Source organism: Mus caroli, chromosome 3 (assembly GCF_900094665.2).
Source record: "Mus caroli chromosome 3, CAROLI_EIJ_v1.1, whole genome shotgun sequence".
Classification (NCBI taxonomy): Eukaryota; Metazoa; Chordata; class Mammalia; order Rodentia; family Muridae; genus Mus; species Mus caroli.
In genome coordinates this window covers 51,006,119-51,018,945 of record NC_034572.1, presented here as the reverse complement: position 1 = coordinate 51,018,945, position 12,827 = coordinate 51,006,119, and the positions used below count along the sequence as shown (strand labels likewise).

The 12,827-nt window shown below is 45.1% G+C and overlaps 1 protein-coding gene across 2 annotated transcripts in view; it reads left to right on the top strand.

Annotated features, from left to right (window-relative positions):
- Window positions 1-5,278: 5,278 nt before the first annotated feature.
- Window positions 5,279-12,827, top strand: part of Wwtr1 (WW domain containing transcription regulator 1) — a 119,814-nt gene continuing 112,265 nt past the window's right edge. Inside the window, exons 1-2 of one of the 2 annotated variants that reach the window (XM_021158158.2) lie at window positions 5,279-5,445; window positions 5,905-6,339. In XM_021158158.2, the coding sequence (XP_021013817.1) occupies window positions 5,279-5,445; window positions 5,905-6,339 (602 nt within the window). Of the gene's footprint in view, window positions 5,559-5,904; window positions 6,340-12,827 lie in introns of both variants that reach the window. The other variant, XM_021158157.2, reaches the window with a different exon arrangement.

Genomic DNA, 12,827 nt, shown 5'->3' with positions numbered 1-12,827 from the left:
CGCCTGCCTCTGCCTCCCAAGTGCTGGGATTAAAGGNGTGCGCCACCACCGCCCGGCTCAAGCTTGTATTTTAATGAATGGGTCAAGAAACAACATTTGCTTTCCTCTTCTTCCTATTGTTGTTTTGAGTTGTCTTGTTCTGTAGCCCAGGCTAGTCTAGAAGTTTTGGCAATCCACTGCCTCAGCCTCTGAGGTGCTAGGGGGTGAGTCACTGTTCCCGCAGGATCTCTTTTATTTTTAGACAGAGTTTCATGTGGCCCAAGCAAGTCACACCATAGCTGAAGGCGACCTTCATATTCTGATTTTCCTGCCTCCATCTCTCCAGTTTCAGGACTACAGTTCTGTCCTACGAGGCCAGGTTTTATCTGCTAATAGGGTATTGAGATGGAGGGAAGTGTTCTACAAACTGAAGTACACCTTCATGATTGGCTCATTTTTGTTATTTGAGAATGTCACACTTATATATAACGTTTTGATCAAATCCACCTCCATTCCCTCTTCTCCACTTTTTTCCTCCTTTTCATTCATCTTCTTTTAAAAGATTTGTTTATTTATTTTATGTATATGAGTACACCATTGCTCTCTCCAGACACACCAGAAGAGGGCATCGGATCCCATTACAGATAGTTATAAGCCACCATGTGGTTGCTGGGATTTGAACTCAGGACCTTTAGAAGAGCAGTTGGTGCTCTTAACTGCTGAGCCATCTCTCTAGCCCCATTCATCTTCTTTTAAGCTGACTAATTCTACCTGATGCTGCCTGTACATACATGGGTGTAGGGTCATTCAGTACAGCCTCTTAGGCTACACATCCATGAAGAAAACTAGCTCTCTCCCCCAGCAGCCACCAACTCCCAATAGTTTCTCAGCTAACATAAGGCTTCATGGACCCTTCTCCCATCCATGCATGGATTAAGCTGGCTTGTTCTTGTTCCATTCCTGGCCCTAAATGTGGAATTTGGGGAAGTTGGTAGTACTATTTTCCTGAAATTACAAAGGAGAAAGCAAAGGACTGGAGTGCTTGAGTGTCTGAAGTGACTTGGGTGACCGAAGAATTATACTTTTTTTTTTTTTTTCTTTTGAGACAGTCTCGTTATGTATCATCAGCTATCCTGGTACTCACTACGTAGACCAGGCTGGCCTTGAATTTACTCTGTAAATTTACCTGCTTCTGTCCCAAAATGCTGAGATTAAAGGTGATCACTACTACACCAAAGCAAAGGAGTCATACTTAAACTGTCTTAGTTAAGGTTTCTGTTGCTGTGATAAAACACTATGACTCAAGTCAACTTGGGGAGGAAAGAGCTTATTTCATTTTACAGCTTCCCATCATCTTGGGAAGAAACAGCAGGAACTCAAGGTAGGAACTGAAGAACACTGGTGTCTTATAGCACCTAGGACCACCAGTTTAGGGTTAGTACTGCCTGCAGTGAAATTGGCTTTTCCAGATCAAGAATCAATTAAAAAAAAAAAAAAAAAAAACCCAACTCAGGTTTGCCCACAGGCTAATCTTGTAGGGGATTTTTTTTTTTCTTCAATTGAGGTTTCTTCTTCCAAAATAGATCTAGATTGTGTCCAGTTGACATAAAACTAAGCAGCACACCTGGTATGCCAGTACCTGGACCTGATAGTTAAGATAGCTGTCGTTTAAGTTATTATTGTTGGAAAAATTGGGATAGCAGCATATTTCATTGATGCATATACTATCAGGTTTGTTTATTTATTAAGACAAGGTCTCCTTATGCTATGCAGTCTGGCCTGGAACTACTAGGCTCAAGTGATAGATTCTACTCTGCCTCAGCCTTAGACTACAAATGTATGCCAGTGTACCTGCCCTACGATGAATGATTGATTGATTGCATGTGTTTAGGAATGGGAAGTTTTTGAGTTAGCAACGATTTCTGACTTACGCCTGGGTTCACTGCTGTTTGAGACTTAGCAAGGAATAAAGACTGCATCCTTATTTATCTGATCTCAAGCCCTATTTACCTCTTTGAGATAAGAACCTTCCTGGAATGGGACTGGCCTTGGACATCCTCACAGCAGCACAGCAGCTTCTGAATTGGTAACCTTTCCATCCCAGGCACTTTCCTTCCTCCAGCTCCACAGTTCATTCCCTCCCTCTTGCAAAGATTCTGTTTCCAAGGGCAGGAGCCTCAGCAGTGTTCCCCCTTTCTCTCTGTCCTTTGAAGAGAGGACTTGTTTCTGGAAAACAGCAGTTTCAGATTACTGGAAGCAACCAGCCCTGCTTATCTTGGTAGGTGATCCAGGTGCCTTTCTCTGTTTGAAGCAGATCCTCTTAAACTCTGGGTTGTGGACTCACACGGGTTGTGTAATTTATTGTGGAGCAGGGGTCGTGAAAGATTTGGCAACTGTGAGAGGCAGAAGCAGGCAGATCACTGAGCTCCAGGACACAGCCAGGGCTACAGAGAAACCCTGTCTCAAGAAAAATAAAGTTTTTAGATTATATGCACAGAACCAAAAATTAATTAAAAATCAAACATGATTTTCATCGTTGGTAGTACTTGTTTGTGTGGCATCTCGAGACTTCACTGTACTTTTGGTTCTGAACATACATGTGTAACATGTGTACTTTGTTCTGTGCACACTACACAACACCAAGGAGTACTGCCTGAAATACTACTGCTCAGATTTGAATTGTGGTGGTCTTACTGGGCATACAGTATTGTGCTTTTACAGAAAATTATTTAATTATGGAAAATAGACAATATTTTTCTACCTTCATTCCTCAGTATGTATACATTAACATATATTTTGGTTAGGATGTTTGATGTTGGAAATGACTGAGTTGCTGACTTCTCTTTCATTATAAAAAAAAAAAAAAAACATTAAATGAAATATTGGCTTGGAACTAGGACAGAACTTCCAATAGTTTCTGAGATGGCCCTAACATACTTCTGCCATTTTGTACACCAGTCTCAGAACTAGCAATTATAAAATTAAAAAGGGGGCTGATGAGATGGCTCAGTGCGTAAGAGGACTGACTGTGCTTTCAAATTCAAAGGTCCTGAGTTCAAATCCCAGCAACCACATGGTGGCTTACAAACCACCCGGCCAACAGAGGGAGCGGAGGTTCTAAATTCAATTCCCAACAACAGATGAAGGTTCACAACCATCTGTACAGCTACAGTGTGTGCTCATATACAGAAATAAATAAATCTTTAAAAAAAATTAAAAAGGTGAAAAATGTTGAAGGCACCCTATGTCCTGTAGTATTAAAGAGTCAGAATTAGCCGGGTGTGGTGGCACACACCTTTAATCCCAGCACTTGGGAGGCAGAGACAGGCGGATCTCTGAGTTCGAGGCCAGTCTGGTCTACAAAGTGAGTTCCAGGACAGCCAAGGCTACACAGAGAATCCCTGTCTCAAAAAACCAAAATAAATAAATAAATAAAAAGAGTCAGGATTTAATTCTGTATATGGGAACGATCACATTCGTTTTAGCACTTCTTATTACTAGGGAATGATCCCAGGCAAGTACTCTGCCACTGAACTATAGTCCCAGCCCAAAGCATAGCTTATTATCTTTAATGAACGGCAAAATTGTATATATGCCCAGGAATGAATTATTTTAAAATCAATTTATGATTATCAGTAAATGTTTGATTTTTACCTATTTTATACAAATATAGTTTAGGGTCAGATAGATTGTTTTTCAGGCAAAAAGGGGTCATGAGTGAAAAAGTTCAAGAGGCCTTGGTATAAGACTACTTGCCATTCTGGAAAAAGTCTGTAAGGGACCTGGAGTTACAGCTCATGTATGGGTACAGTTAATCAAAGATGGTCTCAAAATTAAAAAAAAAATGTGTTGGGGGCTCATGTGAGGGCTAGAGTTGGTTCTCTCCTTCCACCATGTAGTGTGTGGGATTCGAACTCAGGTTGTCAGAATTGCCTGAAAGGATCTTTTCCAGCTGAGCCACAGTTTTGTCCCCTCTTCTGTCTTAAAGTAAAAATGATGGAGTGGCTTGCATTTGTCCCTTCACCTTGCTGTTAGATCACAGTCGTCTTCATTTTCCTGTAGCACTGTTGTCCTTCAACTGTGGATTTAATTTTGACTTTTATGTCTCTCTTTAACATGGTGAGGCACAGTGCCTGCATTTGATACAATTCTGCTGACAAACTTCCATTCAGCCCTGACTAAGCAAAGTGCGTTGCGTGTATTGCCTCATTTAACCTATCTAATAAACTTGTCTATTAGAATCTGTGGGTCGGGTAGGGGCTTTCTGGAATGTAACTTACAAAGCAGCCACCCTTTCTTGGAGAGAAGGAATAGAGTCGAGCAGCTGGCAGTGGGAAGGGCAAGGCCTCCTCCCTTTTCCAGGCAGCTGTCTTACCAGGCCAGACCTCCTCTCCCCAAAGGCTGGGGTCTCCACCTCTGGCCCAGGTCCAGTCGGGTGGGAGGCTGTGTGGCTTTTTCCGGGTCACTGGCACACCCTCTCTATCCTAGCCACCTGCCCCTGTTCCATCCCAGTTCCAGGCTCCCTAGAGCGACCCAGGGACATTCCAATCCTCCCACTACCCTCGCAAACGCCGCGGGAGGAGTGAAGGGGGCGCAATTGCTTGGCCTTCTAGAACGCAGCTTTGTCTCGGCCTTTTTTTTTTTTTTTTTCCAACTCCTAGTATCCAGATTCACTCCGTAGAGGAAGCTAAGGATTGATGAAAGGCTTGAAAGTTGGTAGTTTACAATCGACTCCTTGGTGAAGCCGCATCTTCAGCTACAGCCGCACTTTTTGGAAACCGTCTCGCAGACAACTGAAAGCCAAACGGCCAAGTTGTCTCCCCACCAGACCAAATATGGTCACAAGCGTTAAGCAGCCTTCCGTGGAAAGTCTGGCCTCGCGGGTGTCTCCCTGAGCCAGGGTGCGCCCCGGTCCGACCTCTGGCAGATCCGCGCCCCGTGCCACATTCCGGGTGCTGGGCGCTCCCCTTAAGACGAGGGCAAGCGCTCAGGACAGACTCATTCTGGGCCTTGGACCCTCAACCGAGGGCCCTCCGTTATTTTCCGACTTGGTTTTTGTCCATAACCCCTTGATTTAACAGGCTTGAACCATTTTCTCTTTGATCCCGCCCCAAGTCAGTGGTAAACTCAAAGGAATGCAGATAGAGCGCTCGGCGGGAGAGGTCGGGGCGGCGCGGCGGGGCGGGGGCACCGTCTCTCCCGAGCTGCGAAGTGCCCAGCCCACCCCCGCCAGCCGGGCTAGGGTGGGAGGAGGAGGAAGAGGAGGGGCGTGGGGCAGGCTGGCTCCGGCCAGGAGGTCATGCATAATTCAACAGCTCCACTTTCGGCCCGCCTCTTTCCTAAGGGTGGGAGTTTGCTGCAAACTTTGTTTATGGGACAGTCCGGGAGCCGCGGCGGCTGCGCTCGTCTACGTCTTCTCTGTCGCCTCCTCGCGCAGTGGGAGCGCCCGAGGCCGGCTCCGGGGATGTAAGAGGATAAGCCTTCGGCTGCTGGGAATCCGCTCGGGATCTGCCAGCCGGGACCGGGTTCCAGCTCGTCAGTTCGGGAGGCGCCCAGGCTTGGCTTCCCCGCGTGCCCAGGTAGCTCCCGCCGCGCCCCGCACCCTCTCTGGTGTCCGGCTCTTAGATGACCGCAGTCGGGACGCTTGGGGTTGCCGATGGTGGTATTGGGCAGGGGAAGCTGTGACTGGGTCTGGTGCAGGCACCCCCTACCCACCTCCTCCCGCGGCTGCCTGCTCAGGGGAGCTTCTCTGTTGCGGGGAAAGTTGCATAATCTCGGAGGCCAGGGGCGCCCCCTCCCCCACCGGCCGGTCCCTGGACCCATACCTAACTGTCTCTAGGTTCTCTCTGTCCTTCCCCAGGACTACCCCCCCTCCTCCTCTGACTTGCACTAAAAGGGTGATCTGATCTTTCTGTTTTCTTGTAGAAAGATGAATCCGTCCTCGGTGCCCCATCCGCTCCCGCCGCCAGGGCAGCAAGTCATCCACGTCACGCAGGACCTGGACACCGACCTCGAAGCCCTCTTCAACTCTGTCATGAACCCCAAGCCCAGCTCATGGCGGAAAAAGATCCTCCCGGAGTCCTTCTTTAAGGAGCCCGATTCCGGCTCGCACTCGCGCCAGTCCAGCACCGACTCATCAGGCGGCCACCCGGGGCCTCGACTAGCTGGCGGCGCGCAGCACGTCCGCTCGCACTCGTCGCCCGCATCCCTGCAGCTAGGCACCGGTGCGGGAGCCGCTGGAGGCCCTGCACAGCAGCATGCACATCTCCGCCAGCAGTCCTATGACGTGACCGACGAGCTGCCTTTGCCCCCCGGGTGGGAGATGACCTTCACGGCCACTGGCCAGAGATACTTCCTTAAGTAAGTCTGCGGGCAGCCAAGAGGGGCAAAGTTGTGATGCCCTGGACGCTCGTGTGTTCGTGGTGTGTGTGTGTGTGTGTGTGTGTGTGTGTGTGTGTGTGTGTGAAAAAGAGAGAGAGAGACATAGAGACAGAGCCTGAGAGACTGACTTTTCCAAGGTGCTTTAGAGATCTGCTAAGATAAAAAAGTAGGGAATGAATCTCTGGGAGTTGTACTTGACTAGAACAGAGAACGTTTCATGAAGTGGAAACTGCTTAAGCCCTAAGAGATCCAGGCCATTGGAAAACCTAAACTTGGGGAAAGGAAGTTTGAGCGACTTTGGCCTAAATCTGGGTCTTAGGCCCTTAGCGCCTTCACTTAAGTTAGCTAGCTCACAACCAGGTGAGTAGGTGGCCTGGGTTCTTCAGTCACTCGGGAAAAGCAAACCGGAAAAGAACGCAGTGCCTGGTGGGCTTTACCTCTCCTAGCTGATGACGTAATGACCACACAGCACAGTAATGTAATTACCAACCGCACTGTAAAGTAGTTATGGGCTGGACCAACAAATTGTGTGGAAATTGGGTCAGGAGTCTTATGTTACACTTGGTAACCTAAAATACCGTCACGGCAGGGCAGTAGTGTGCGTTGTCATTCTTTATGCCCTATCTGCCTAGTTTTTTAAGGTTGTGAATTTTACATTAGATCCAGCCTTTTGAATTAGATTGAACAGAGAAATCTATTTTCAATTGCTAGAGGGGGTTCTTGAGGGAAAACCCCGGCTGGAACTTGAATTGTTATCAGAATCAGTGAGGTCATAGGGGTCAGGTTAGAAAAGGCCTCGGCAGAAGTTGTGGCTGAACCATTGGTGCAGAATCACTTCAGCTCGGCTAGGGTGCACTGCCCAAAGGGAAGACATCAAAGACCTTGTCTTAAACTTCATCTTACAGCCCCGTTCCTTTGCTGAAGTAGCCTTGCTTTGAAAGGCTCAAATGTAAGATAGCACGCACTGTTTTAAAAGTGTAATGCCAAGCTCCTCCTTTGCATTAAATATCTTTGGTCCTTTGATTACTGAGGCCCTCTAAGAATGAGCAGTGGATGCTATGGGCATATCTGAGACTCATTCTGGTTCTCAGCTCTTCCTCATCCCAAAGCTGTTGACATCATGTGCACTTATTTAGTTTTATGTGTATGCGCTAGGATGTATGTATGTGCACCACATACATGAAGTGCCTGTGGAGGCCAGAAGAGGATGTCTAATTCCCCAGGGTGGCAGTGTGAGCTGCATCCCCCTCCCCTAATTTGGGATTTCGGTGCTAGGAACGGAACTCCAGTCCTCTTCAAGAGCATCAAGTGGTTTTAACCACTTAGCCATCTCTCCAGCCTCTTGGGGATATACTTTTTGTTGTATTTGTAATCTTTGTTTTGGGGCTTACTGTGGTGCTGGCATCCTGAAGCTAACACAATGGCTTTGGCACACAGTTGGTGTCTGGATTATTGAGGTATGGTGTAGACACATGCTCAGGGCTTTGATTTCTAAGTGGTGGTAGAAGTCAGATATGCAATGTAATAGCATGGCGTTTTTCTAAGTCTCCAAAGGAAGATATTAGTGTCTGTACTGCATACATGTTCAAAATAGGATTGTGTATTAAGTTCACTTAAGTAAATGCAGCTGTATGTATTTCACCATGATTTTTTTTTTTTTTACCAATGTGAACTTTGCAATAAATACAAGTAGCGTTTCAGTAATTTTCGATGGTCCCTCAGATGATTTTTAAACTGCTCATGAATGCACATGTATATGTGGAATTGCTGGGCTTGCCTAATATCTGTGGGAACCTAGAAAAAAAAAACCCAACTTCTAAATAAAATCAAATTCTTTTCTACATGTGTTTTTAATGATTTAAGTTGCTCAGATGTGTTAGTGATTTAGGGCAAAAAATAGAAGTTAGCCTTGGGTGTAGGGAGAGTTGCTGTGATCCATTTCTGTCCTCCCATGCAGCAATGGGCACTCCTCCAGCTAAGCCAGAGTGCTTCTTCATTTCATTTTGAATGGTAGATGGAGTGTAAATAGTATGCTGGCATGACCTGATGCCGTCCCTGGAAATTTCTTGGCTAAGTGACTAAGAATTTAAGGAATTATGTTTTTGTGAATATTGTCTTGTAGAATACGCATTCTGCCAAGAATTCTTGATTCCTTTTAGAGCTTTGTTTGAACTTTGAGTAAGGTACGTGTTCTGTGCCACACTTTGTTACACGGCCTTAAGAAAAATGGTAGCTGTTCACCCTGATTTCATTCTTTTGGAACCCATCCATTTCTCAGCTCTGTCGCCATAAGTGGGACTGGCAGGAGAATCCCATTCTTGACTATGGGGAGCTCAGGGCTCTGTCAGTCAGAAACCAAAGGACTTTTTAATCAACAGGGATCAGTTTGAGAGTTTTGGGGTTTTTTTTTTTTTTGTGTGTGTGTGTGTGTGTGTGTGTTTTGTTTTGTTTTTCAAGACAGGGTTTCTCTGTGTGTAGCCTGGCTGTCTTGGAACTAGCTCCGTTGACCAGGCTGGCCTCCAACGTAGCAGTTTGAGGGTTTTAAGTGACTTTTGTATTTTATCCATCCTAGAGGAGGATGAAGGTGTGATTTGGCAGAAGTCATGTTATTTAACAGTGATATCTGACTGAAACGATTCCATCTATTTCAAAGCAGGTTTTCTCTTCCCTTTCAAAACTCCCCCATTGCCTATTGCCACCTGCAAAGCTGAACAGTGGCTTTATGGGAAGTGGAGCTGAGACATCCAAGCTTTTAACAATCCTTTGCCATTTTCTTAGGTAGGATAGATTACTCCTAGGTACCTGTTGTCATCGCTTTCTGTTACCTTTCTTTTTAAAACAGGGTCTCACCTTGTAGCCCTAGCTGGCCTCCAACTCACAGATTTGCCTACCTCTGCCTCATGAGTGTTAGGATTAAAGGCAGCCCTTTCTGGTTCTTAAAGGTCACTTTTTGAGTATCCACACCTTTTCTCTGTGGTGGTTGTCTTTAAGGTACTAGACAGAGAGGGAAAACCAAGTGTGGGGAAAGCTGAACCACGGTTTCTCTAAAGCCCAGGTGTGGCCTGGTTTACTGATAACTGAACCCACTGCAGGCTACTTTTTAGTTTATTTCATGGGTCAGAGTTTTCAGGTCCAGTTGTGCTGGGAACCCCAGTGCCCTTGGAAGAACAGCAAGCTATCTAATGACCAAGGCATCTCTTCAGCTCTCCTACTAAGGCTTTCATTTATTTTTAAATTTCTGATTATAATGGCATAAATTTTTTTGTACATGAATCGTAAAGCAGAATTATAAAGAAAATGATGTCCTTCAGTCAACTTTTTCAGTTTTTATTCTATAAATGTAGAAATGTTATTGTGGAAAACTCAAAACAGTTTCTGCTCTTCATACAATAACATTGACCAGTCTTAAAATTTTTTTTACTGTTTTTCTTTTTAAGACAAGGTCTCCTGATGTAGTTGTGGCTGGCCTGGGACTCCTGCTTTGCCACTGCCTCCTGAGCCATGGAATTAAAGGCGTGGTTACCACACCCTGCTGTTTTGCCTTTTCTGAAATTTATGTTAAAATATTGTTTTTGATTAAGCCTCTTCACACTTGGTAACTGATCTAGTAGCCCAGTGGTCTTTTGGTTGAACAACACTGGTTTCCTTTGGCCCCTTAGATCTCACAGGTAGGAATCTTTAAACTTTTAAAAATTGTGTCTGTATTTAATTTAGGTTTCCTCTTTAACCCTCAGCAGTAGGCTCTGATAAGATAGAGAGAACATAGTTTCTGAATCTAGTTTTCTTTGTTTACATATCAATGGTCTGATAGGTCATCTTTGTTGTTTGTTTGTTTGCTTTCTCTCTACCCTCCTCCCCTTCTCTTTTAAGACCAGGGTCTCATGTTCTTGAACTCATGACTGATATTTCAGTGTTTACTCCCTGAGTGCTGCTAGGATTTTGGGCACATGCCATCATGCCTTGTGTGTACGTTTGAACCCAGGGTTTCCCTTAGGCTGGGCAAGTACTGTCAGCTGAGCTGTGTGCCTCAGCGAATTCTGTCACTTTTGGTAGACTGCCCTTTCTGTAAGTCAGTGACGTTTGGCTTGCTGCTGGTTCTTACAGGTCGCCTGTTCTCAAGGACCTTCCACATTACCAGAGCCTGGAACCTATAACCGGAACTTATGCTTTGTTTAAATGGTTAGACAGAAGTTCACTGTGTAGCACTGGCTATCCTGGGACTTGCTCTGTAGGTTAAGCTAGCTTTTTTTTTTTTTTTTTTTTTTGGTTTTTCGAGACAGGGTTTCTCTGTATAGCCCTGGCTGTCCTGGAACTCACTTTGTAGACCAGGCTGGCCTCGAACTCAGAAATCCGCCTGCCTCTGCCTCCTGAGTGCTGGGATTAAAGGCGTGCGCCACCACGCCCGGCCTTAAGCTAGCTTTGAACTCAGAGAACTCCATCGGCCTTTGCCTCCTTATTGCTGGCAACATTAAAGTGGTATACCATTATACTTAGAAGATTTTTTTTTAATATTTATTATTACTATTTTTATTTATGTGTATGTACTCATTGAATGCCATGTGTGTGATGGCTCTCTCAGAGGCCAGAATTGAGTGTCAGCTTCCCTGGGGCTAGGATTAGAGGAATTTGTGGCCTACCTGATATGAGAGCTGGGAACTGAACCTGGGTCCTCTGCTAGAGCAGCAAGTCCTCCTAACTGGTTCTCTATACCCCTCATAAACAATTCTGAGGGTTGGAAAATCCACAGTCAACAGTCTTTGATTTTAATGATTAATTTTCTCATGTATTAGTTAGAATTGGATTTTATCTGTTGTTTTGGTTTTTTGAAACAAGGTCTCTCACTAGGCTGACTTTGAACTCACAGGGACCCACCTGTGAATGCCTCCAAGGTCTGGGACTAAAAAGGGGTTGCCTGGCTTAGGTTGGATTTTAAGCTAGCGCTTGTGTGTGACATTCTAAATCCTTAACTAATCGGGAGAGAGTGCATCCAACCCGCATGAAATGATTTTTTTTTCTTACTCTTCATTGATCAATGTTACATTCCCCTTTCTTCATAGTTTGACCATGCTTTTTTTCTGACATGGTCTCATTCTGTAGCCCACACTGTCCTTAAATTCATGATGATCCTCTCATTCAGTGCCCGAGAATCTGGATTATAACTGTGAATGACCATGTAGGGTTTTGGACCCTGATTTTCAGTCTTCCAGAGGGAACCCTTTTTATTTCTTATTCAATTACTATACATTCATTCTATGTAATGATAGCTTTCATCTTTACGTTTTCATACATGACGGTCACATATTGTGATCATATTTACTCTCTCCATTACCTTCTCCTGACTTCCCCTCCTCCAGATCTCTTCCACTTCCCTGGTTAATCTCGCTTCTGCTTTCACGCCTTTTCCTTTTTGAGACCGAGTGGATTTAATTGGGATTGCTTACATAGCATGGAAAGGCGTTATTTATAGGGCCCCTACTAATGGGACCGTACTAATGGTGACATCACTGAAGAAAATGGCTCTCCCTCCTCAGCAGACATTAACTCCTCATATGCCCTCAGAGAGATACTGGCTTTTGAGAGCTCCGCCCACTAGCAACTGTTGACTGCTTATAAATACTCAGGGGAGGTGAACCATGACTTTCTGAAAAATTTTTTTCTAGTATGTCTAAGTAACGTTTAGTGTGTTTATGTCTTATTTGCCCTTATGAGCTAGGATATATTTTGTGCTCTGTCCAATCCGTTTGGCATCTACCATTGAGCTATATAATCAGTCTGTTATATGTCAAGATTTGAATCCAACTGTGGATGCGGTCCCATAGGGCTTCAGATAGAGAAGTCCTTATAGATCCCGTAAAGGACATAGGTGAATAGTCAGGAGGAAATTAAAAGAAAAGAAAAAAAAAGTGTGCCTAGAAGCCAGCAAAGACAATGATAAGGAAAAGGAATGGTTAGCTCTGTGATCCTAGACATGTTCAGGGAACACATTCCTCCCCACTGAGGACACTTTTTCCTGGGCTATGTATGTTAATTTAGTAATATAATTTGGACAAATGAAGAAAATAGGAATTCAGATAGTTGTAGGCAACACGTTCTCTTACAGCCCTCCACGCTCTCTTACAAGTCCCTAGTGTCCCTGAAGAGGAGTAGGTCCCTCACTTCATAGGGCTGATGCTTTGTGGAGACACCACACATTTGCTTAAGCAATGAGATCTGAAGCCAGTGTTTTTATAGCAAGTTAAAAGATTGGAATTCCGGGGCTGGAAGGTTGATGTTGCATAGGGCCCAGGTTCAATTCCCAGCATCCACATGGAAGCTCACCACCTCTTCAGGCATCAGACATGCCTGTGTGTCACAGACATACATGCAGGCAAAACACTCATACTCATAATGTAATATAAATAAACCCCTCCCCGCTGGGCGTGGTGGTGCATGCCTTTAACCCCAGCACTCAGGAGGCAGAGGCAGGC